This window comes from Eptatretus burgeri, chromosome 3 (assembly GCF_056783735.1).
Source record: "Eptatretus burgeri isolate ZD-2024b chromosome 3, Ebu_testis_v1, whole genome shotgun sequence".
NCBI classification, from domain to species: domain Eukaryota; kingdom Metazoa; phylum Chordata; class Myxini; order Myxiniformes; family Myxinidae; genus Eptatretus; species Eptatretus burgeri.
In genome coordinates, this window is record NC_140963.1 from 116,216,334 (window position 1) to 116,242,931 (window position 26,598).

At 43.3% G+C, this 26,598-nt stretch overlaps 1 protein-coding gene across 4 annotated transcripts in view; it reads left to right on the forward strand.

Annotated features, from left to right (window-relative positions):
- LOC147030789 (uncharacterized) overlaps positions 1-26,598 on the forward strand; it is a 682,768-nt gene that overhangs the window by 565,775 nt on the left and 90,395 nt on the right. For 3 of the 4 annotated variants that reach the window (XM_085875201.1, XM_085875199.1, XM_085875198.1), the window contains exons 10-11: positions 3,492-3,653; positions 5,035-9,491. In XM_085875201.1, coding sequence (XP_085731327.1) covers positions 3,492-3,653; positions 5,035-9,491 — 4,619 coding nt within the window. Of the gene's footprint in view, positions 1-3,491; positions 3,654-5,034; positions 9,492-15,397; positions 15,737-26,598 lie in introns of those variants that run through there. The other variant, XM_085875200.1, reaches the window with a different exon arrangement.

Here is a 26,598-nt window from a genome sequence, read left to right on the forward strand (position 1 = left end):
GGGACACATAAGAGGAAACCGTTGAGTTTCTCGCTTTTAACATATATTTTCCTTCTGCTTTGTTTAATTTCCTTAAATCCTAGGGTTTTTGTTTTTTACAGAAAGCAACTGAGGCCCATGGTTTGAAAAGACCAAAGGGAGAAAAAATGGACAATGGCTTCCTATTTCAGAACGTTGTCGTCGTTTTCACTTTTCTTATGCTTGAAGCCATATTCACCTGCAAGTCATTTTGGTCACTGAACCACCACATCACCATCGTTCGGAGGAGCTATTCCTCAGGCCTTTTTGCAGTAACTTGTTTTGCTGCTTTCATTTACTCAAATAGGGAATTATTTGTACTCAGCTATTTTGTTGCTGTTATCATTTCTTGTGCAGTTAGCATTGACACACAGAATGCATGCGTTTCAACATTGTGTTTTTATACTTTAAATTACAGTGATCAACAAGAACATTCCCATCATGCATTTGGTTCATTTGGGTTATTCTATTCAAGCTTTGTGCATCTTCAGCAATTGGTTGTTGGTTTATATCATTCCTACAGGTGAAAATGTGACACTGATACAGAATCCATTGGGTCAGGGCAAGAATTTAGAATTTAGCTAGGGTACCAGCAAATAATGGTCTACTTATTTTGTAACACCCACCAGAGAATGCGAAGGGATGAGACAACTCGCTCATCATGTCTCTATGAAAAACAGAACGATGTACGCATAGGGGAGTATCTACGAAGGGTATCCGTGCAACCCCCCCTACCCCCCCCCCAGGACTCTACCAAACCAAATTTTTTAGCTTCCTTTATGGTCCTCTTACACATTTGAGATGTTAACAAAAAAAAATTCCCAGCACTCTGGCGATATTCAAGATGGCGTCCAAAATGGGTAAAATCATAGAATACAGTATATAACATCTCAAAAATGTGGCAAATTGGAAAAATAATCATTGAGATTTGGTTCCTGATCATTAGTTACTAGTTTCTGACAATTGGCTGTATACTGCTTTCTGCATTTTGGGTGGTATTGGGCCTCTGCTGCAAACAAATCGAATCCTCGGATTCGCCTGAAGAGCCACTCATGACTGTTCTCTTCTGCTATTTGCAGCACTTTCTGCCATCCATCACGTTCAAGTGAAGAGGTGCCTTCCTTTGTGTCGATGCCTGCCTTTCTCACATTCGAACTTCAGTATTGCAGAAAATACAATCGGGTTCAAAAATGATCTTTTCTGATGCTTTCTTGTGCTTTACCCTTTCTTCTTGGCTGGTAGATGGTCCAGGAGCTTCAGGATCGTTAGATGGTTTACGGGCTGTTAACCTATGTTGGTTCAGGGTAAATCTTTGGTCACATCCTTGGTGATAGCCCTCGTTCTCCTGGATCTCATCAGGAATGCACTGACAGATATCTGTCATTCGATATGAAGAATCTGGTGGTTCAGCTAAGCCATGATCCTGTATATTCTTGAGAAGTGCCAATCTATCATTTGGATTCGTCAAGTCTGAACAATGTGAACGATCCATGCTTTATTCCAGACATTTGAACGACACAATGTTCCCATTTGTGTTTTCTTTCCATTTCAACAACTTTCTTTTGACAATTACATTAAAATATTTCTTGCTTGTCTGACATCTTGACTTGTGATCTTGATCTTGACTAGCTACGGTCTTGCTAAGCTAACTATTCTAACCTGGAAAGAGAAAAAAACACATAAAAAGATTAGTACACATAATACTTGAGTGTATGTAAATATTCAAAGTGCATTGGGGTGTGTTTTGGGGTGTGTTTGTGTGGGTGTGTGTTTTCTGGCATTCAAATTGTCTGCCATCTTCAATTCCAAGTACGATAACAATAATAAACATCCTTAATGAGAATTACAGGATGAATATTCCATGGTTCTGCCCCTCTATTATTATAACATTGATGATTATTTGAAGCTGACTTTTTATTTGATATTTACAATGATTTTACCATTTTAAAAACCATTTTGAACTCCATCTTGGATTTTATGGATGGCATCAAAACATAAATCACCACATCGGCCTATTAGTTTCTAATAATCAGGAACATATATTACAATGAATTCAAATATTAATTTACTGTATATTATTCTTAGTTTCAGGCTGTTATATACAATTTTCTATGATTTTGCCGATTGTTCTAGCCATTTTGGATGCTATCTTGGATTTTAAGCATTCCAACAAAATTCACTCACCAGGTATTAGTTACTAATGATGAGAAACACATTATTCCAATGAATAATTTACAATTTTGTTACAGTTTTTGGCTGTTATATGAAATTTTCTATGATGTTGCATATTTTGGACGCCATCTTGGAATTTTAAAAATGGCAACAAAGCCCAATTATCAGAAACTAGTAACTAATGATCAGGAACCAAATCCCAATGATTATTTTTCTAATTTACCACATTTTTGAGATGTTATATACTGTATTCTATGATTTTACCAATTTTGGACGCCATCTTGAATATCGCCAGAGTGCTGGGAATTTTTGTTTGTTAACATCTCAAATGTGTAATAAGACCAAGAAAGAAAGCTAAAAAAGTTGGTTTGGTAGAGTCCTGGGGGGTGGGGGGGTGCACGGATACCCTCCGGAGATACTTGACTATTAGTCATGCCATGTCCTGTCTGCAAAGTATCAAGGCAGTTGAAAGTTGGGCAACGAATCTAACACAGACTAGACGAAGCAGATCAAAGACATGGGCGTTACCTCTGAGTGATCCGACCAGATAATGTTATTAAATCATCACTCGGAAACGTCTGAAATGCAGGTTTTAATTATTCAAAATTCTGTTTTACATTTTCAACTGGGTAGCTACTTAGCTAATGTTTATCTCTCATCTCCCCTATCTTCCTCCTCTCCCCTATCTCCTTCCTCCTCTCTCCTCTCCCCTATCTTCTCTCTGTTCTCCTGCCCCCCCCCCCTTTCTACCCCTCTCCACTTTCCCCACTTCTCCCCTCTTTCTCCCTTCCCTCCTCATTTATGTCCCCCATTTCTGCCACTTTCTCTCCCCCTCCTCTCTCTTTCCTATTCTGCCCCCACCTCTCTATTTTCTTCTGTCCCTCCTTTCCACCCCTCTCTCATATCACCCATTTCCCCCCTGCTCTTTTCCCTCTTCTCTGTCCCCTCCAATTCTCCCCCCCCCCGGTCCTCCCCTATCACCCCTCCCTCTATTCTCTCCCTTATCTCCCCTCCTCTCTTGCCCCATTTTCTACCCCCTTCCTCATCTCCCCTATTCCCTCTCCTCCCTTTCTTCCCTCTCCATTCTCCCATACCCCCTCTTCTCCCCCTCTTGCCTCTCCATTCTCCCATACCCCCTCCCCTGCCCCTCCACTCTCTCCCCTATCCCCTCTTTCCTCCTCTGCTCTCTCACCTCCTACCTCACTTCTCCCCTTTCTCTTATCCCCTCTCCTCTCTCCCACCTCGTCTCTCCTCCCATCTCTCCAACCTCCTCTTTCCTTTGTCGCTTATGGGAGTTGCAGGCAGCACTGGCAGCTCCTGCTTATGAGGGGGGTTCATTGTGCCGGCTGAATCCAGCAAGCCCAGGCAGCAGTTGCAGCAGCAGTGATCTCTCGCTTTCAAGCAGCTGCAGCGAGATCTCCATCAGCTCATGCCCTCGAGCTGTGCACCGAGAAAGTGCACAAGTGAGTAGTGCATTCCCACATTCCCAACCTTTAAAATGGTAGTTGAAACTTTCAAAAGTTTATTGCTAAATCATCCACATCACATCTCTATATAACTTCAAAAACATTGCTGTCTGGTGTTTTTTAACCTCAAGAGTATGGTGCAATCATGTCTTGCACTTTTCAAGACACTTTATAAATGAAGTTTTAAAAAAAAGTACTCGGCTTGCTGCAAAGCAATGAACCATCCACATATTACATACTCAAAGCAGTTGACTTTTTGACAAACCGTCTCTCCCACATCCACGCCTCCCTTTTCCCCAGCTCTCGCCCTGGTCCCTATCCTCATTTTCTTCCTTCTTCCCCTCACTTCTCCCTCTCCCCAAGTGGACAGTAAATGTAGGGGATGGGCTTTCTCGTGAGATCTGGCACTTGACAAAGTGTAATTGAAAGCCTGATCAAGATATGCTTTTTGCAAAGACAATTATGCAGTTGCAGCTGTTAATCAACCCTGTCAAAAATCTCCATCATGTATTACAGAAAATTAATGTCTCTATCTATTCATCATTTTATTATTTACCACATATGATTGGATTTAGAGTTTCAAAGTCTCTGCTTGCATGGACTATAACGAACCTTATGAGTTCATGTCATTTGTCAGCCAATCACCATTGCTATCTGGCAATTCAAAGAGACACTGTCACGTGTCCCCCCTTCCTATCCAATAAGTAATACCTTACTTAGAATTTTATCTTTAAGCCTGGTGTTGGCTTAGTGGTTAGGGTGGTGGCTTGGGATCCCAGGATCCTGAGTTCAAGCCCTGTTGGCTGCTGAATTAACACCAGGGGGTTGACTCAGCCTGTCATCCATCTGAGGTTGGCGAAGTGAGTACCAGTGTACTGGTCCCGGTGTATGCCCCGGTTAGAATAGGTGTACCATATCCCTGTGTGTCGTAAGAGGTGACCAGGGTTGGCGTCAGGAAGGGCATCCGGCCATAAAAAACATTTCCTCATGAAAAAGCCAACCCCTGCACAGCAGAGAAAAATGGCTGTAAAAACGGTCATTTTTTTTTAGAATTTTATCTTTATCATGACAGATATTTTTCAAAATTTGTTTCAGCAATGAGGTGCATCTGCTTGGCCACTGATCTGTGGTGCCTGCCAATGGAATTTGAAATAACCAATTAAGATGCTTCTTTTGATCGTAATATAATGTCATTGGATTCAAAAGATCTATATTGTGCCTCAACAGCAAACAGCTACTTCCTCAAAGACACCATAAAGATGTTGAACATTATAAATGTGCCAGTGATGTTGTCTTTGCTAGTTTACAGATACTGCAGTTCAATAGTTTAATAGTTTCAAACCTTTTCTCTTCCCTTTCTGATCTTTGTCACCAACAGAAACAGTTGCCCTGTAGCACTGCCATCCTGCCGGGAGAGGTGAAGAACCATTCTTCTGAGAGACGCATGTCCAGGCTTGGCAAGGAGTCTCCACCACTGCGGCTCAGGGAGGAAGTTCGTGCTCATGTTCGCCGGTATGCTGGTGGATCTGGACCAAGAGACTCGCATGAAGATGCGCTCCAGCGACAGCGTCGTAAAGAGAACAGCATTCTGCGCGGACTAAGGCAACTTGTGTCACGTGATGGATTTATGTGCGAGGAGCGTATTGGTCTCCTTCCATCAGAATGGCCTGGCCGTGAGTGTATGAGCTCGAATGAGGGGATCTACTCACCAGGATATCGACCCACTATGACCACTCAAAATTCTCAACACATTCATGTAAAAAAACACTCTTACGAATCAGATTCACAAGATGATAGTGGGGAAGACTTACCTATAACTCAAGTAGCAGTTTCTTGCCATGACTGGACACTACCATCATGTCTACGGTTATCACATGACCTGCCTGATGGTTTTTTCGGGCTTGGATCACATGGTGACCTGCTAGGTTCAGCTCGCTGTCTGTCGCGGCTTCAAGCTTCAATGCCACGCTGCCAACGACAAAGGCGGAGTCTCAACTCAGGTGAATCAAGAGCCAGCTCAGCCAACCATGCTGTCAAAAATGGTATTGAGAGGCATGGCTCAGACAAGAGGAGGCCACATAAAGGTGTAGGATCAGTAACTCAAGATTCCAGGTGCCTAGGTATGAAAGATGATCAATGTGACCCTAATGTGAGAAGCAGGGCAGTATCTGTAACACATATGCTACACAGGACTGATGCTGGTTGTGTCACAGCACTCTGCAGCCAAGTTGTTTCCCTGACTAGTCCTTCAGTGACACTTGCTGATAATCCTAGCATGCTTCAGTTTGTAAGAAGCTTGGCAGGGAGCCCAGGAAAGGAGGATTGCCAGCAGGGGCTATCATCGACATGTGAAAGTACAGGGAGCTCCACCTTAGCAGTATCCCAAGAAGAACGTGTTCCTGTAGATTATATGGTGCTAGATCCAGAAGGTTCACGTGTTTTTGAGATCAACAATGGCACAGCAATCTCTCCCACTGATGAAGAACCAAGCCATGATGATTCTGCATCTCCTCACAATAAGGTAGCGGTGAGCTCTATTGTGGCTCTGACCACAAATGTATCAGACAGTATGGCTCCTACAATTACCCACCAAAAGTCATCAGAAATGGCCTCCACTCCTCCTGCACTACCAGAATCCGAGAGTCAGCAGAAGCTCATTAAACCCATCTGCAGTCCAAAGCATAAGAGTGGTGTTGTGTACTCAGTTAGCTTTGCTCCACCAGGTTTCTCTCGGGCTAGACCCTCTTCCAATTGTAGCCCCAAAAAAAGCAGTTTGCCACAAGCTCCAAGAGACTCAGAGAGGCAATGTAACACAAATGAGAATGAACCTGCGAGTAATGGAAATGAGCAGGACAAGGCAAGTTCCCCTTTCAACTCTGGAAAGACTTCAGCTCTGTCTTCCCCGGCTAAGCTTTCTAGATATCTTAAGGTTTCGACGACTGGTAATGCTACGAAAAATGTGGACAACAGCTGCCTGAAAACCAAGGGAGAACGTGGTTTAACACAAAGGGTTTCACACCTCCCGAGGAACTCAAGATCACCTTCTAAGAGTGGTGAATCCCCGACGAAACACATCAACTGCAGTAATGGTAGTCCTCCACCAAGTGCAGCACAAGATGTTTCAACTTCCGCACAGGGAATCATCACATTAAATACCAGAATGCCAATAGTTTCATCAAGGCAGGTTTTAACTAGCAATGCAACACTTTCCCAGCCAACACCAGAAATTCCTACAACTAGTCTTGTGCATTCTGGAAATAGCTCAGGTACAGTATCTCCTGAGCAACCAGAAGAGCCTGTACGAGACAGCCCAGCTATGCCCTGTCGCCTGCAAACACCTTCACCTCCTGGACGTTCAGCCTCATTGCTGATCCGTCCCAATTATGACATACCACCAAGCATGACTCTGTTAAAGCCCAACTATGGGTCTGCACAAACCCAAGCCCATCATGGAAAGGTGAGACTTGTAAAAGAGAAATCAACATCAACAAAGATGGCCAGCAAACTACCCACTAGCTACCCATCACACGCTGCTCGGTCAACGATGGTTACTCCAAATAGATCGGGGGTGCAACGGTCTCTCTTGCTTGGGGCAATGACAGAAACTTCCCAACAAGTGACATTTATCTGTTCACAACCAAAGTTACCTCTTCGGTCCACAGCCAGTGCACCAACATCACCAATGCATGTGATGGAATCGGAGAAAAGCCAAGTTGTGAAGATTACAACAGCTGCAGAGAAAGAAAGCAACTCATTAGCAACTCATCCTACAGGAAATGCTCTGACATTGGCCAATGGAGTCAAGTCAAAGCCACCGAAGACGCAAAACTCCCCTTGTGGCATTGACATGAAAGAGTTGCCATCAAATGGCAAGACCTTGCACCTTGAACCTGAAACTTCAGCAGATTCCTTCTTATTAGCTAAACAGCAAACAAAATATGGAAGTGCAGCAATTTTCAGCTCTAAAATTGGAATCGTGGTTAGAAATCCTCAGTTGGAGGTAGAAGCAATGATACCACCATTAATTTCGTGTTGTACTGACAGTTTAACACCACGGCCAACAGACTGTACAGAAAGTGAGAACTTTCAAAGCTTCAGCAAACAGGCACCTCAGTCACCAAGCTGTTCAAGACCATTCGCAAAGCCGGCACTAGGCATGAGTGGCACAAAGGCTCGTAGTCTGAGTTTCAGTGCAAATTGCAGCCCGCGAGACCGGGTCTTGCCACCCAGCTCACCTGGAGACCTGAGTCCCAGAACACGCACGCACATCATAACAAACACAGCTGAAAGAGGCAGCCCGTTAGCCAGGCAGCTGTCTAGCCCCATGCCAGACAGCCCGAGAACTGTTCTCGAGACAAAAGTAGATGTTCCTTTGGAAGGAGAGGCTGCACAATCATCGCCCTCACTGTTTTGTGCTGGAAATTCTGAGCAAAAATCATTTGATATCAATGAAGGAGTCCAATTCTCAAAAAAGTCACCGAAAGCTCTCTCACCTAATGAGAGGAAGTGGGGAGGTGTAAATTGTCAGAGCTTTGAAGAGGTCTCCATTTTAAGTCAAACAACTGAGAAAGTTCCGAAGAGTAGTTCTGATGGCAAAAGCAAAAGCAGCCCAAGCAAAGTCACGACTTGGTTCCCCAGCAGGAGAGGGAGTGATAAAACAAACTCGAAAGCACAGGCCGCTGCATTAGCAGTAAGTGCTGCTCGGCAAGATGACTCTCAAGCTGTCGAAGGTCAAGGCATCTATTTTAGAACTGAAAGCCGCAGTCCACCAGGGAAAAGCAATGTTAAGTGTGCGGGTCAAATAAAACCTCATAAATTGCCCACTAAATCCGAAGTTCAAAAAGCTGCTATTAAGCCTGAAAGTGGACAGTCGCTTTTGAAGATTAATGGACAGAAAGCTTCCAATGCCATCGAAGATTATGGGGTGTCCACACGACCTGAGAAAGCAGTTTCAGTGCTGCACAGTGCAACTCAAAAGGAAACGATAATATGGGACAACCTGCAGCTAGCAAGTGATGGTGATGAGCATATGCATGCACCCAGGCAAAATGTACTGGAGCACAACAGCATAAAACAGGCTGAGAACACAGGAATGAATTGGCATTCAGTTGCAGAAAATTGCGATCTGACAACTGTTGAAGCATTTGCAAGATGTCCAGAGCAGGATATGTGTAAGCTCTTGTTGCAGACCAAACCAAACAGCATGACCCAGATTATTTCCACCATAACTAGGACCGAAGATGGTGGTAGCACTGATCAACCACCAATGGGACATCATAGCAAAGATCGATGTGATTCAAAGTCTAACTCAGAGCCGAGTCCAGAGTCAATTTCTAAGGCCCCGAGCTCACCAGGTGCTTCGATTGAAGAAAAGGTGATGCTTGGTATTCAGGCAAATGTTATTCGGAAGTCTCAGGAACAACAGAGTTGTTCACATACAGGCTCAACGACTGCTGATGGCAAGCTTCGGTCTGGTGCCGCATCCTCTTTTGCAAACTGGTTTGGTTTTCGTCGGAACAAAACAGCCTCTGTCACGACAGGAATTCCAACTGAAATTGCAAAGAAAGGGAGCAACAGGGATATCTTGGGAGAGGGGAAAAAGGGAGGAGAAACTGCAAGGAAAGAGGAAAAAAGAGAGTGGACAGCATTGGGTAGACGGCTCAGAGCCAAGGGGAAGCGGGCCGATGGGAAACAGGAAGCGGTTATGGCAGCGAGGAGGTCACCCGAGGCAAAAGAGAAAATGGTTGCAAGCCCAGGAAAGGAGGTGATGGACTGCCTTGCCGCGGAGCCGAACAGCTCTACAAGCAATGAGTTCCTGCAAGAAATCCTAAGCAGGTAAATTGCAATTCTTTTTTTCAGAAATCCAGACTCTTAAGTTAGCATCCAAGCTTGCTTTAAGCAAAATCATTTGGGTGCACCACCTTTCTACCCATTTGATAAATTGCTATCATTCATAATGCTATTAGCATAAATGTGCTGCAATGAGGATTTAAATGCTGTATCTAAACGTTTTTACATTTTGAAATTGCTAATTGCTTCATTCCAGGAGTAAACTCTAAGGTGTCGCACCATGAAGCATGCCTTCTTTCAGAATGAACATTGACCGAATTGTTCTGTGACAGTTTTTAAATGTCTTGCAGTAGTTCAAACCTTTCTGCTGATAACCCTGAACAAAATTGATATTTCATTGTGGATATAGTGGATTATGTATTTGGTCATTGAGACAGATTATGACAATACATTTACACACAAAATCCCAAATATTCCAGTATAGTTTGGAATTAGGAAAGTACCGTATTGCCATATTCTCCCGCAACCTCCTGCCCCTCTTCCTCCGCACAAGAAAATGAATTGATGTTCACATTGGGTACACAAATGTCCAGTACGTGTACCGGTGATTTCTGTGAACTTTCAGCAATGTCTTTTCTGGCCAAATCTGAGAGCTTCCAGTTTGTAGCTATTTGCCATTTGATCAGTCATTGGGGAAACTTGAAAACTAAAATGGGTGTAAAACACTAAGAAAATGAACTTTATTAAACATATTAACTTATCTATCAAGTAGCTCGACTTATATGATGTTTGGTTGTATTTAAGTTGAAATTGAAGTCAGTGAAAAGAGCTAATTATATTGTTCATTGTATTTTTTGACTGCGAGCCATGATGTTAACAAAGATAAAATTCAGAAATTTTAACTTCTGAAATTGTCGTAAGGTCCAAACTTCTCTTCTAAATGCTGATTTGAATCTCCGAAGCAAGAAAAAAAAGGGGGGGTTGCTCTTCGTATGCTATGGGAATAGGAAGAATATGGCCCACGAGCCCTAAAGCTTCTTTGCTACAGCCTGATTTCCCATTCATAGTGCAACCATCGACCGACTCAAGACACGCTCCCTCCTGGTGTAATTAATTATTTCAGGAAGAGAGCTTGGAGCGGAGACTCGGGGAGAATTATTACCTTTCGATTGGCTAGCTATCTGGAGAATAGAAACATTCACTCATGCACAGTTATTACTTGTGATGTGAGCCACAATCAATATAAATTGTCCATTCTGCCCTTATTCTTGTTCCATAATGATACCTTCTTGGATCCACCACCCCTCTAAGTATTCAGTTGAATCCCCTTCGCCCAAGACTCCTCGGTGTGTCTCGCTCGACGTGTCTGAGTGCTTTTGAAATGTGTGGAATTGCGAGCACAGAGAGAGAGAAGCATCCTGCTGCTCTGGTTGACCCCGTTTCTCTGATTTTTTTTCCACCCCCACTTTGACTTAATTGTGCTTTAGTACGCTTATCTCAGCAGTGTATGGTCTTGCTGCCATACTCACTTTGTGCTTGAGGGTGTTTTCTTTTCAACTCGTGCCCTATTTTCATTATCCAGACATTCATTGGGTATTTTTCGCACACTTGATTGTGATGATAATAATTATCAATGACATGAAATGGATGTATGTTTCATCTGAAGATATTAGAAGCTGTTTTCGTTATACTTTGGAAGGATGTATGAAGGGATCTCTCCCCGAGAGGAAGGAAATCTCAACTTTAGTGTGACCTACAACTTTAGTTACAGAACCACTCTGCATCACTCACTTTTCGGATTACTCACAATTTTGCTATTATGTTTAAATTTAAAAAACAAGAAGAGATAAGTTCCGAAAATTCATAAAGTTTATTCATTCAGAAAATTTTCAACGATACTTCCCAACATTTTAACCACTATGCAAGGGACCATTCTTATAAAATGTTCCACTTGATCCTTTACATTTACTAATAGTGAAAGCAGGTGAGACAGTCACCCCTCCGAAGAATGATAGACTGTGGTACAACACTTTACAGGATCACTGCTCACCTCTACTCATTAGTTCATCTTTTCCCCCACCTGTGGAACCAATTTCCACATTCTCTTCATCTCTCATTCTTTCCCCCGGGTCTTCAAGACAGCTGTTCACCACCATCTCACATCATCGCCCACTCAAAACCGTGATCTGTTCTACTCCCGTTAACCCTCCCCAAGCCCACCTCTTTCAAAGTTTTTCCTTCCTGAGAGTTTGCTTCTGTATCCATATTGTCCACCCCATTGTCCTCCTATAGCCCTCATTCTTCCCCACATCCCTTATTTCTCCAAGTTTCCTCTATATTTTGTCCCTCAACCCTGCTGTTGGTGTGTCCCCTTCCTCCCCCCCCCTGCCTTTATTTCCACTGTTCCTTTTGTTCTGTTACATCCTGATCCATTCGATGTTCTAGCTCCTTCATGAGCCTCGACTTTGTATTTCAAAAGAGAAAACATTGAACCATCAATAAACTTTTATTGTTCGATGCTGTTCAACCACCAACTGAACCTAGACTAAGTTACACAGAAGTTAATTTTTTTTAATTCCAGCAAAGAACTAGTGATCTGCATTGGCGGAAAAAGAGAATATAAGCATGAGAATATAATGGTTAAAGTTATCTGCGGTAAAAGATCGCAAAGTACTGACGTTTTGGGCCTTGCTCTTCATCAGACCAAAACAGGCCCTGCCACTATTCTGTTCTTGTGTGTGGCAGCTTGGCTGCTGGGTAGCGATCATTTCGTTGAAGCACCACTGTGCCACTGATGCTGTACCCCTCTACCAGTAAGTACACTGGTACTCATTTCACAGACCTCGGAAGGATGACAGGCTGAGTCAACCCCACCTGGTGTTAATTCGGCAGCCAACATGGCTCAAACTCAGGACCCTAGGATCCTAAGCCAGCCACGCAAGCAGCTAAGCCAACACCAGGCTTAGGCCCTGCCAGTGTGGTGGCTTCAGCGGGTAGGGCAACTGAACCACTGTGGTCTCAAGGACACAGGCACATATGTGTGGACTGCCAAAGTAAGTTTTGTAGTCTAAACAGTCTGAGGGTGTACAGGTGCTCAGTTCAACCTGTTGCATTCCTCAAGGAATATGTACTCGCCAGGGTCACACCTCACACCACGATGGGATGATGAGGAAGCATTTGATATGGAGACTCGGGAAGCCCAATTACTTTTTTCGCTCCGACGAAGGGCAAGGCCCAAAAAAACGTTGTTGAAGATCTGGATCTGTATCCGGCTACTATAATTTTTTAAGTGATTCTTCACCATTGAGAGATCGGGCCAAACATGATAAATTATATAGCACGATATCTCAAAAAGTTGTGGACGGGTTATGATCAAACTTGATGGATGAGTTGGTTATGTGACGAGAACAAGCCGATTCGATTTTGGTTCAGGTACAAATCCAAATCCGGCGTTATCAGTGGAATACAAAACATAAACTGTTCAGCCTGGTGGAGGTGTGCGCTCTACCTATTGCTGTTCTAGTTTACCATCTGTATTGCAGTATCTATAAAATAATGTTTACCAACTGTATTATTATTCGCACGATTACCGATACCGAAATGAAGTGCTCAAATATCGCTTATGCGTAACAAACGTAAACCCTGTTGGGAACGCATGTCCTTATAAACCATGGTATGACGACACGTTTTAGCTCATTTTCAATTATCACTCTCTTTTCCAGGAACGCATTCTGAGCGTTAAGCGAGGTATTACTGACTGTGTAGTAATATTTCTCAAAGAAATATAAAAATATGTAAAAGTACTCAGAAGGAGCACACAAGCAACAACACCGACAAGTTGTAAAATATCCTTTCGTATTCGTTTTTCACTTCAATTTACATCTTCATTGAGATTCACTGATAGACATGCAATATGTTTGTGAGGTGCAACATGCTGTCTTCTGATTAAACCCATCAGCGAAGCGACAGGTAGGCACCCATAGTAATTTCTGAATAGTATTCTCCTGTGATTTTTCGATCAGATTCCAGGTAATCTTCCTTGATAACAACACCTGCATCCTAAAAATAAAACAAGTCATCAGCTTTCCTGCTGTTGCTTTGGAATTGTTGGGGAGTTGGAGATCCGGAATGCTTCCACCAATACAAAGGGTCTGGCTTTTGGATTCTGGATAATCTTGGGCAAATATTTGAGAAAGAAAACGCCTTGTGTATAAAACGGGTCACATTTGTCCAACAATGGTGTCCAATCATATCTTTCATTGACACTTCCTTCATCTTGGGCAAATGTATGAGACAGAAATCCTATGGGTTGTCTTGCAAGCAGCCACAAGTTGCTGTTTCTGTTCAGGGTTGATTGGGAATCCATAAGGCTGTGACCTTAATCATCCCTAGGTGTTGTTTGATGATTGCTTCAACACTTCTCATACTGACTACTCACAGTGATCATGCATGATGATCGATGCCAAAATATCAATGTTTTGATCCTTCTAGGCCTTGGCCCTTCTATCATTCTCTCCTGATGAAGTTTAAATTCAGCTGCCCATCTCAATGATGGTGGAGTAAGACTGCATCTTCTCCAAATACTCCCACAATCCCCCCTCCGCCCCCCCCCCCCTTGAAGTTTTGCTGGGGCTCATTATCCTTAAATGCAAAAGCTTGATTACGGAAGGAATCTTGCGTTCCATCTGCTTCTTATTCCTATTTTAATACAGTTCAGCCTTGTCAACTTGAACCAATCTGAAAAAATCTATCTCGTCAGTGTGCTTATAGTTGGTATCCACTACACTTAGATGTGGTAAAAGCTGGAGAGGGTAATATATCCCTTACATTGATGAGAATTCTTCTTATGCTCAAAATGTGTGCGTGCGTGCGTGCGTGCGTGCGTGCGTGCGTGTGTTTGTAGGCACGATAACTCGAGAACGGAAGAAGCTACCAATGTCAAATTACACCATGTGATTCAGGAGGGTGATAGCTAGCGCCGATTAGATTTTGGTCAAAATCGGTCAAAGGTCAAGGTCACAGTGAGGTCAAACATCCAAAACATGATAACTCGAGAACGGAAGAAGCTACCAATGTCAAATTACACCACGTGATTTATGAGGGTGATAGCTAGCGCTGATTAGATTTTGGTCAAAATCGGTCAAAGGTCAAGGTCACAGTGAGGTCAAGCATTCGATTTTTGATGGTTTGGTGCAGAATCATCGTAGAAACTTCTGGTTTGCGTCGCTACCTTCTTGAGAGACAGCTTTGATTAGACAAGGTCAGAGGTCACGTCGACGATTTTGTAAGTACCAGTCTGTGACTGCTTGTTTTGTTTTTGTTTACTTTCTGATGTTCATGTATCGAAACCCTTTGCCTTTTTCATTTTTTGTAACCTCTTGTCAAGCCCCATTGCCATTAGTACATTCAATACATGGCCTTGTGATGAATGTTTTCGAACTGGGATGGTACAAGTAATTGCATTATTCCTGGTTGAGCTTCTCTTTTTTATTTTTGAAGTTTTTTTGCAAAAAGGAAAGTTCTTGTGAAATTTTTCAAAAAGGAAAGTTCTAAAAGTCAAGGGTTATAAGCTTTCCACCTGGAATGCCTCTCAAATCGAGCTCAGATCGAAGTGCCAAACAGGTTTGGCTTTTAACTCGATTGGGTATTTTAATATAACTTGCTGGATAGTTCACAATAAGCACCCACCCACCCATTCTTCTTATGCTCAAAATGTGTGTGTGCGTGCGTGCGTGCGTGCGTGCGTGCGTGCGTGCGTGTGTGTGTGTGTGTGTGTGCGCGCGCGCGCGTGTCATATAAGGTGTGGTATAGCATAATACATAGCTTCTCCCAGGCAAATCAACCCCACCTTCTTGTTGGCATAAGCTGTTTTCACAGACGGGGCTCTGGCTGTGGGTGGGTGACTGGTACCCTAACAAACTATCTGGTCTCCCTGCTGCCTTGTGGACTAGGTTTTTGAGCTGAAGGGTGGGGACACTGACAGAAACCTCCGGAGGCGCACCTGCCCGATAAGATACGCAGCACGATCCACCGGTGTGTGGATATATCATGCTGCCTGTCTCAACCGTGCTCCAGATATGGGTGCAAAAGCAACCAAGACCCACAAACGGCAGACTTTGCGGATGGGGACCATGATGTCCTTCAACGGCTGTGATGGCAGACGTGGGCTGCAGCTCTTCACACTAAGCAGTCGTCTTGACCATGTCCTGCCATTGGTATTCAGTGTGTGGAGCTGAGAGTGCTGTTGGCTAAGTGTGCACACCTCCAGCACTTAAATATTCTAATGCGCAAGAGTCAATGAGTGTGTGTGGGGTGGGGGGGCGGGTGGGGGGCGGGGCGCGCATGTGTGTGAGACGCTCGTGTTCTTTTCTTTTTTTTCCTTCTTCAATTCCAAGCTATACCCACTCGTGCTGCCCTTGTCCTCCCAGTACCCGCTAATGCAAAGTACCTGCCTTCTGCATCCTCCATTCCCTTTTATCAACTTAACCATGTCAATACCAACTTGACCCTCTCTCTGCCCTCCCCTGCATTCCTTTCTTTTCTTAGCTAAACAGCCCTCTTTTGTTTGTTTTTTCCATACATATACCATGTTCGACCTGTGATTATCCCAGTTACCAAGCACTCCATTAAAAGATGAAAAAAATGCAATTCCTCCCATCACTCTCCAGTGAAACAATGTCTTTCCTGTGCTATAATATGGCAACCAGAACTGCATTTGACACCGCACATGATGCCTGATTAGACTTTTGTACGGTGACATTGCCTTTGCCATGTACTCTATTACTCTTGAGCACTAATACATCCAAGGATTTTGTATGCCTTACAAATCACTGTCTGGCAATGATAGGATGGCTAAAGCGACCCATCAATTTCACATTGACGTACCATCCAAGTCACCTCTCAGTCAAGATTATCATTCAGAGAAACTTCATGCTGTCACAGAATGATTCCCCACATCTGCCTCTTGTGTCTTTCAACATAACAAGTATTTGTGGAATTCCCTGGTGAAAATACTATTCAGCCTGGAAGATTTAGGTGTTCACAAGGGAACTGTAATACCAACCATGTTTGACCTAACTGCCTTATCTCTCTTCCCTTCTCTTGGATTCTGTTATTGTAATCCTTCAATCAACAGTGCAACTCCCTTCGGTCTTTGTCCCCTCATATTTGATCCAGTCTTTTCGATCTATGAGCTGTGCCAAACACTTTATTATCCTCCCTCCACCCACATTCTCTCGGTTGCTCCGACGAAGGACGAATGCTGTTAGCTGCACCTCGTAATGTAAGCTGCACCTCGTTTCCCACCAGCAGTAAACATAATCTTATAAACGCAGTTGTTTTCAGGCTCTCAAGGTCATAGAGTAGCTGCAACATAAATCAAGCATGCACATGCAGAAAATACAGGAGGCAACACTGGACTTACTTGATTGCAGACAAACACAGCCACTGACCTTGGCAAAGTGACAACTTCCCATGGCACTGGGTACTGGTGATGCCGTAGAACGTCTGCTCTGAGTTTGGGAGATCGGTCATGTTAAAATACTTTAAAAATTGTCTGTGCTGCTTCATCGCTTGATGCTCAGCATTTATAGGATATAGCATCGAAAACCCTGCTGGTTTAACATCCCTGGAGAGGGAGAGTTTTCCTCCAAAAGTGTCCCGTTGACTCCAGAGATAAGAGTGCTGTCTCACCAGGGTGTCACCACCACCAAGTGTGTTTGAGGTAGCAACCTCTCCCCATGTCAACGGGGGTTGTGCATATGTGCGTGCGTGTGTGCATGCATGCATCAGCTCTTCCATGAACCTTAGGAACCATACTAAAAATAAAATTCTGAGCATCACGCAGCAAGTACAATTTTTAGTGTTTGTACATTTTATTCTGACTTTGTCAGGGTCGGAATCGAGCCGCAAGCCTCACGGACTCAGAGGGGATGCTCTAACCATTATTCCACCAAGTTTGGTTATTATTTTTAGTCATTGGAATCCATCATTTCATAAAGGTTGTCTTGGCTTGTCATGGGAAATAAATTAAAATTTCAGAACGAACAGTTATAATCATTTATCATTCCGTTATATCAAATATTCGTCAATTTGGATTTTCCACAGAACATAACCGTTCAGATTAATGGAACTCTTTTGTTGTCCTCCAGAGCTCACTTTGGTTTATTTCAGTCCTCATTGGACATTAGACATAGCAAACATAGTATGTTGATATTATGATGGAAAGTCTTATATGAGCCTCGACATTGTGTGTGTGTATACATATATATATATATATATATATATATATATATATATATATATATATATATATATATATATATATATATATATATATATATATATATATATATATATATATATATTGTGACGAATTTCGGCCCGCCAGGCGTGCGTGCGATTGCGTAACTCCAATCGCAACCGCGTCGCCCACCGGACGGACAATTCAGTCATGACCCTCCTTGGAACTACCGCCAGGAGCTAGTCACGGGTGGGTCTTTCGACCACACCACAGTCGTGCCAATCGGCCACCCGCGCAGGATAGGGTTGTTCACCAAACTCGACCTACCCAAGTATCTGCGCGAGTAGTTAACCGGGCGATCGTACCTCGCCGCTGGCCGGCCTAGGACATGAACCGCTTAAGCGGTCCGTTCCGTGCTTCATTGATAACCGAGCGGTGTTATCGCCGGCCCCGACAGACGTGATTATTTACCGGGTGCTTACACCCCTCCTACCAATTCCTTCCGTGATGCAAGATGGAACTCTTAAACAAGGGAAAGGACGCAACGAAACAGGGAACAGTTCAACAAGCACATTTATTGCACACTCAGACAAGCACGTATTTTACAGCCATACAGAAAATCATGCACGTATAAGAACAGTCAAGCAAGCAAATGAAGAATTACAACCGAATAAAGTGTCTTTATTCCACACGCACACTTAGACAATTCTACTTATAAGACGGTGCCACCACATGCATTTACACAAAAGCAAAGGAAAAAGCCACCCTCAAAGGCAAGGGTGGCAGACAGGTCCGTGGACCAAATGTGCGTGGAACCTGGATGAGCGGCCAGGTCCACTAGACCGAAGGGTCTTACCCACGCCCTCGTGGTGCGATGGCGGGCAAGCCGCAATGTCAGCGTAGCTGCGCCTGGCTTTGTACCCCTGGCGTGGCCGGCAAGCTCTCTCCGGCGTTCTCCGCGCAGGCACGTGTTTCACCGTCGGCACCACGGTTGGGGAGGGGAACGGACGGGGTTACTGGCGCTTTCTTAGCGCGGAGCTCGGTAAGGGAGAGGGGAATTGCTGACGCTCCGTCCAACGAGTTGACGCTCTGGACCACACTGGCTCTGGCGAACTCCTCTTGACTGTGGCCTCCACTACGCCCCTTCTCCGGCGGCGGTCCCCATTCAGCCCTCCGGTTCGCCTCTGAGCCCTCCTCCGCGGCCCTGCTCCACTCACACTCAGCAACTCGCCCTCCTCGCCCCTCAACTTCGACCTGAGCTCCGAGCTCCTTCCTCTCTGTCGATCGGCCCCCGTCTGCCTTAAGACTTCAGCTTCGAGCTCCGTCTCCCGACTCTGCCCCACCGACACTTCCGCACCGACACTGCCACCGTCTGCCGTCTCGAGCTCCGTCTCCCGACTCCGCCCCACCGACACTGCCACTGCCGACACTGCCTTAAGACTTCAGCTCCGTCCTGTTCTTCAACCCCTCCAGACTGCCACTGCGACACTGCCTCGAGCTGCGTTGTGCTCGTGCTTATATAGGCCGGGGGAGGAGCGCATATGTAAATTTGTGGATCACAGCAGGTTTGGAGGCGGGGCTACACCACCTGATGCTCAGCCATTGGAGGGATTAAAAGTGGGCGTGAATCATTCCTGATCCGATTTCCTCTTCGAAAGGATCCCATTCACAACCCAAGGCACGACGTTCGGTAGAAAGCCGAAAGTGGTGGGAGTTTGCTGTGGCGATTTGGTTGCTGGCGGGCGTCGTTTAAGAATGGCGGTGAAGCGATGTTTGCGGGGTGGAGTTGTGGAGGTAAAGAGGCGAAGGTGGTGTTGTTTGGTGTAGTTGTTTGGGGGTGTTGGTGGTGGCGATTTGGTTGTTGGGAGATGATTGGTCCAAAATAATGACAGGGAAAAGAAAAACGGCTAACTCAAAGGATCACCGCCCTGTGAACACGGAAATTCCCTCTAAACAACGGTGGGGATTCGAACTACACATATACTTATCGTCATAACTGATCTAAGGTCCTTTATGGTGGTCTGCGAATTTCCACAGCCATAACAATGTATAGACAAAGGTGGTATGATGATGGAAGCAAACACAGTTGGACACAACACAAACATAATGAACTAAAATGCCCTCATCATGTTTTTTTGTTTTTCTTGCCATATTGAGCATATGTGTCGGGTGTTGTCAGTTTTCATCTTATTACTTATGAAATCTAAAGATTTCGTAAGTATATTGATGACTTCCGTCATGTGTTTGTGTGTGTGTGTGTGTGTGTGTGTGTGTGTGTGTGTGTGTGTGTGTGTGTGTGTGTGTGTGTGTGTGTGTGTGTGTGTGTGTGTGTGTGTGTGTGTGTGTGTGTGTGTGTGTGTGTGTTTGTTTGTAGGCACGATAACTCGAGAACGGAAGAAGCTACCAATGTCAAATTACACCATGTGATTCAGGAGGGTGATAACTAGCGCCGATTAGATTTGGTCAAAATCGGTCAAAGGTCAAGGTCACAGTGAGGTCAAACATCCAAAACATGATAACTCTAGAACGGAAGAAGCTACCAATGTCAAATTACACCACGTGATTTAGGAGGGTGATGGCTAGCGCTGATTATATTTTGGTCAAAATCGGTCAAAGGTCAAGGTCACAGTGAGGTCAAACATTCGATTTTTGATGGTTTGGTGCAGAATCATCGTAGAAACTTCTGGTTTGCGTCGCTACCTTCTCGAGAGACAGCTTTGATTAGACCAGGTCAGAGATCAAGTCGACGATTTTGTAAGTACCAGTCTATGACTGCTTGTTTTGTTTTTGTTTACTTTCTGATGTTCATGTATCGAAACCCTTTGCCTTTTTCATTTTTTGTAACCTCTTGTCAAGCCCCATTGCCATTAGTACATTCAATACATGGCCTTGTGATGAATGTTTTCGAACTGGGATGGTACAAGTAATTGCATTATTCCTGGTTGAGCTTCTCTTTTTTATTTTTGAAGTTTTTTTTCAAAAAGGAAAGTTCTTGTGAAATTTTTCAAAAAGGAAAGTTCTAAAAGTCAAGGGTTATAAGCTTTCCACCTGGAATGCCTCTCAAATCGAGCTCAGATCGAAGTGCCAAACAGGTTTGGCTTTTAACTCGATTGGGTATTTTAATATAACTTGCTGGATAGTTCACAATAAGCACCCACCGCGTGAAAAGTAATTGCTAACATAGCATGACATAAGTTTTTCCAACTGCAGAAAATCTTTTCTTACGTTTGCTCATCTTTCAGTAGTAAATATTTCACTTTTCAACCAAGAAACATTTAGCTTGAGTGTTCCTTTAAATTGTAAACGGTACGCAAATTACAGTAACCACAATTTTAAAGTCTTATTGTCACAAAATATTTTTTTTTCTTGCTCCAAAGTATGAAATATTTGTTGTTTTCACTTCATTGTTGTAATTAATTTTAACAACTCGCTTAATTGAACAAACACATAAAAATTAGCCTCACTCCTAAATATGGATCATCATCGATGCTCGCACTACTATTGCGATTAAAGGAAGTGGGGTGTTCAAAATGTTCAGTCTTACAATCGGGGTGCTTGCAATATTATGAGCACCTCTTTTGTATAAGCTTTTGAATGACTCTCATATTCTATCAGTCATCTTGAAAAATAAAAGGCTCTGCAAATTATATAAATGCAAGATGTCATTTGGCCCATCAAGCCTTGCAATGGTTGCCAACTTCTTTATCTGTGCTCCATCCTTCTTGATGCTAATCTTTTGTATGACTCAGCTTTGGTATGAAGCCGTTTGAACCACTGACCTTCCCAACTCAGAACAGACGCTCGACCCATCACACCACCGAGTCTGGTGGCCAATTTGACTTTTTTATATTTATTATCCTTTGTGCATCTTGTGTACAGATGTGCAATTCGGAATCATACTTCACTAATTTCCAGTGACGTGACCCTGTTTGATGGAGATGGAGGAGCCTCATAACAAATTGGAATAACTTGAATGATCCTCATGCTCTTTTTACCATCCATCCCACTTGGACAAGTGGCTGAAAATGCAGGTTTTCACTCTTTTCAAGCTACCAAGCCAATAGTTCACTGCATTTTCGTCAATGCATGGGCAAAGGAATGAATGATTAATGGTGGCTCTTCGTTAATGGAATGGAAAAATAAATATTCCTTTCGAATCCTACACCTCTACCTGAAGACCGATTACAATTCATCTTTTCTTTTATTTTCTTTTTTCAAAAACTGAGAGCTTGATTATACCCTAAGAATAGCATGGAACATCATGTTTAATGTTTCAGAACAACATCATAAGTAATGCCATTTACATTCATTGTTTTGGTGTACTCGCATAAATTTAAAGAGCAGCTCTTTGCTGTTGTTAATGCATAAATTTTTTTCATAATGTTAAATTTAATTAACGGAACAATACCAAAGCGATCAGTCACAGTGAATTGTTAAAGGGAGTACATTTATTCTTTTTTAAAAATCAACAATTGCATAACATTACATTTTAAACAAAGCTATTAAATAGGGTCACAGGAGGAGATTGTTTTGCAGAATTGGCTTTGAGTCCTCCTGTTATAATTAAATAAAAGCACGGTGCGGTGGTTGCAGATGAAAAAAAATGAAAATTATATTCAAATTATGTATGGTGTTGAACTCCTTTTCCAGCAAGATAATGCCAGTTTCACTAGATCCTTTTGATTTCCAAACGATCTCCTAGCATATTTCTTTCTTTCACTGTGCTACCGTTTAATGAGGCCACTGTGGCCATTAGCAAGAAATCTGTATCAGTAACAGCATTAAAATCCTATCGACCATGTTATCTTGAAACATGAAAAGGTATCAACCACACAGCCAAGCTGTGTGAAAGTTTACCTTGGGTAGCCAAGATGAAAAGTTGACTTGTGATGTAATGTTACATTTATTTAAGTACAACATGAATTGTCTCTGCCTTCTAGGCCAACATTTCCACCCATCTGTACAATAAGCCAGCTACAAAAAAAAACAAAGCAGAAGTGTGTGTGTGTGAGAGAGAGAGAGAGAGAGAGAGAGAGAGAGAGAGAGAGAGAGAGAGAGAGAGAGAGAGAGAGAGAGAGAGAGAGAGAGAGAGAGAGAGAGAGAGAGAGAGAGAGAGAGAGAGAGAGAGAGAGAGAGAGAGAGAGAGAGAGAGAGAGAGAGAGAGAGAGAGAGAGAGAGAGAGAGAGAGAGAGAGAGAGAGAGAGAGAGAGAGAGAGAGAGAGAGAGAGAGAGAGAGAGAGAGAGAGAGAGAGAGAGAGAGAGAGAGAGAGAGAGAGAGAGAGAGAGAGAGAGAGAGAGAGAGAGAGAGAGAGAGAGAGAGAGAGAGAGAGAGAGAGAGAGAGAGAGAGAGAGAGAGAGAGAGAGAGAGAGAGAGAGAGAGAGAGAGAGAGAGAGAGAGAGAGAGAGAGAGAGAGAGAGAGAGAGAGAGAGAGAGAGAGAGAGAGAGAGAGAGAGAGAGAGAGAGAGAGAGAGAGAGAGAGAGAGAGAGAGAGAGAGAGAGAGAGAGAGAGAGAGAGAGAGAGAGAGAGAGAGAGAGAGAGAGAGAGAGAGAGAGAGAGAGAGAGAGAGAGAGAGAGAGAGAGAGAGAGAGAGAGAGAGAGAGAGAGAGAGAGAGAGAGAGAGAGAGAGAGAGAGAGAGAGAGAGAGAGAGAGAGAGAGAGAGAGAGAGAGAGAGAGAGAGAGAGAGAGAGAGAGAGAGAGAGAGAGAGAGAGAGAGAGAGAGAGAGAGAGAGAGAGAGAGAGAGAGAGAGAGAGAGAGAGAGAGAGAGAGAGAGAGAGAGAGAGAGAGAGAGAGAGAGAGAGAGAGAGAGAGAGAGAGAGAGAGAGAGAGAGAGAGAGAGAGAGAGAGAGAGAGAGAGAGAGAGAGAGAGAGAGAGAGAGAGAGAGAGAGAGAGAGAGAGAGAGAGAGAGAAAACATCTTTTCTCAGGAAGATTAAAGTGCACCTTTATTCATGAATTTTTTGAGGAGGAGTCAAAAGTGAGTCAGGCTCTCAAATGTGTCAGGTGTTTGTTTTTTGTCTATTTACATTTATCGGGCAATGCACTTCGATACTTTGATTGGGCTCCTGGTGTGAGGGAAGAGCAGGAAATAATGGTTCATGAAGAATTCAAAAGGGCATGTGGTCAGGGAAGAGTATTGATTATGGGGGGGGGGGTTAACTTGCCAGGGATAGATTGGGTCCAGGAACAGGGAAAGGGCAGAGCAGATGAGGATTTCTGAGATTTAGTGCAGGATTGATTTTTAACTGAGTTTGTAGATAAGCCCACTATACTAGGGAAAGTGCAGTGTTAGACCACTTTTTAAGTAACGATCCCAATTTGGTGGAGGAGGTGGAGGTAGAAGAGCGTTGAGGGACAAGTAACCATAACAACGTTTGTGCAAGGATTTGATTTCAGGATGGGGTAAGATAATATGACTTCCTGAAGCCAAACTTTGAGGGTATGAGGGGAACGTTACGTGATCTAGAGTGGGACGAGTAACAGAAGGGCAATCAGCAATACATAAAAGGGTAACCTTCAAGGATCAAATATGCATTGTACAAAGTAAATACAGGCAGTGGACAAAAATATGGAAACACCAATGTAAAGTCATTTCATGGGGTGTTAGGCCACCACTTGCAGCCAGTATGGCCTGTATGTGCCGTGGTATAGAGTCCACCAGCGTCTGTAATTTGGCATGAGGGATGCGGCACCATTCTTCCACGAGAAAGTCAATCAACTCACTTGTTTGATGGAGGTTGAAAATGCTCTCTCAGGCATCGTTCCCGAATATCTCATCAATGCTCGACTGGGTTCAGATCTGGTGACTGAGAAGGCCATGGCATATGGATAACATCAGTGTCATGCTCATCAAACTATTGGGTTGACCACACGTGCTCTGTGACTGGGGGCATTGGGGAGGTCTCCTCTTGCAGCCATGCTAGCCATAATTATAGGCAACGAGGCCTGTACAGCATTTTTATACGTGATACTAAGCATGCATGGATGTTATTTGCTTCATGAACACATGGGCCACACTTGTGTGGAAGCCGTTGCTTGGTGACCCTCCATTGACCTAGATATTTCCATTTTTTTTTTGTCCACTATCTGTATATTCCAGTGAGGTGTAAAACTGGAGGCAGAAAGAGACCAGCATGGTTGAACAGGGAGGTAAGGAGTGCTAATAAGGATAAGCAGAGGCATTTATTTCGAAGAAATTAATTGGATTGGAGTCAGGCTCGTATTAGTGTCGGAGTAAACAAAGGTGAGTTCAGAAAATAACTGGAAAAATAAAATATGAGAAGGATATGGCCAACAATATTAACCTGAAAGAGCAATGAGAGATTGACGATGCTTTGACGACGACAAACACACCTTTTACGTGTCATTGTATAGATTCAAGTCCAATTGTATGTACAGTATTTTATAGACATACATATGTACAGATTTTATAAATACACTTATTTTACTGATGTGGACATTTCGTGCTTTATAGATGCACTCATGTTCTTGATACACGTACTTTTTGACGTACTCACATTCTTAATAGTATGTAATTTATAGACGTACTTACATTCTAATTGTACGTACCTGAGACATATTTTACAGATCAGACGTACCATATATTTTACAGATGCATTCATTCTCTTAATACACATACTTGATAGACATACACTACTCCATCCATCCATCCATTGGGACCATACTTTGTGCAGAGCGTTGGTGCTGCCAAAGCAGTCTCCTTGGCTATTGGGCACAATCCTGGATAGGTTGCCACTCCGACGCAGCATACCAGTATGCTGGACTCATTTTTCTGACCTCAAAAGGATGACAGGCAGAGTCAACCCCACCTGGTATTAATTCAATAGAATAGGGATTTGAACTCAGGATCCGAGGATCGCAATCCCACCACCCTAACCATTAAGCTAACTCCAGGCACAAACAGTACTCACATTCTAATAATACGTACATTATAGACATACTCACATTCTTATAGTATGTACTTGAAAGACGTGCATGTGCGGACAGACAAACAAACAGACCCGACTGCAATAACCTCTCATCTGGTGAGGGTAAAAATATTATCAAGATCTCCTTTAAGTACATAAGGGCCAGTAAAGAAGAGGTGAAGATAAGTGTGACTCCATTGAGGAATAGCACAGGGAGATGGGTTTGTGATGAAAGTGAGATGGCAGGCTTATAAATAAACAAATAGTATTGAGAGTCGAGGCCCATGCAGATATAGCTGTTTTGTTAGCTGTGGGAGACTCTTTTTAGTTTATTATCACTCCTTCCCAATTCCATATCCAAGCGATGCATGACGTCATCGCCCGGCGCCGAAGGAAGGAGTACTCAGTTTTTACTCCGTTTGTTTTCTTGCTTTCTTGTTACTTGCAAAATCAAAGATTTTTCAAGTATATTGGTCAGTTGATTTTATTATTACTTGGCAAAAAAAAAAAAATTTTTTTGATATGTTGATCGCCTCTGTTTGTTTGTACGTTTGTCTGTCCGCTCGCCTCCAGCCCAAACCACTCAACCGATCGTTCTGAAATTTTCAGAGATTTATGTCACTGACACTGCGATAGTCCCACATTGAAGTTTCATAAAATTTGGTCAATCAAAAAGGTCTGCATAGGCCAATTTGAGCCAAATTTTCTAAACCCCTCAAATTTCATCCGATTGACTTGAAATTTCAAAAGTATTTGCAAAATCAGGTCAGTGAATTCAAACACCTATTACTTTTGAGATCAACGGAGACTAAAAGGCCAATTTTGGTCAAATTTTCTAAAATCCTCAATTTTCATCCAATTGACTTGAAATTTGAATAGTATTTGCAGATCAGATCACTGTATTCAACCACCCATTAATTTTGAGGTAAACATAGGCCAAAAGGTCAATATAGGCCAAAAAATTTAAATCCTCAATTTTCAT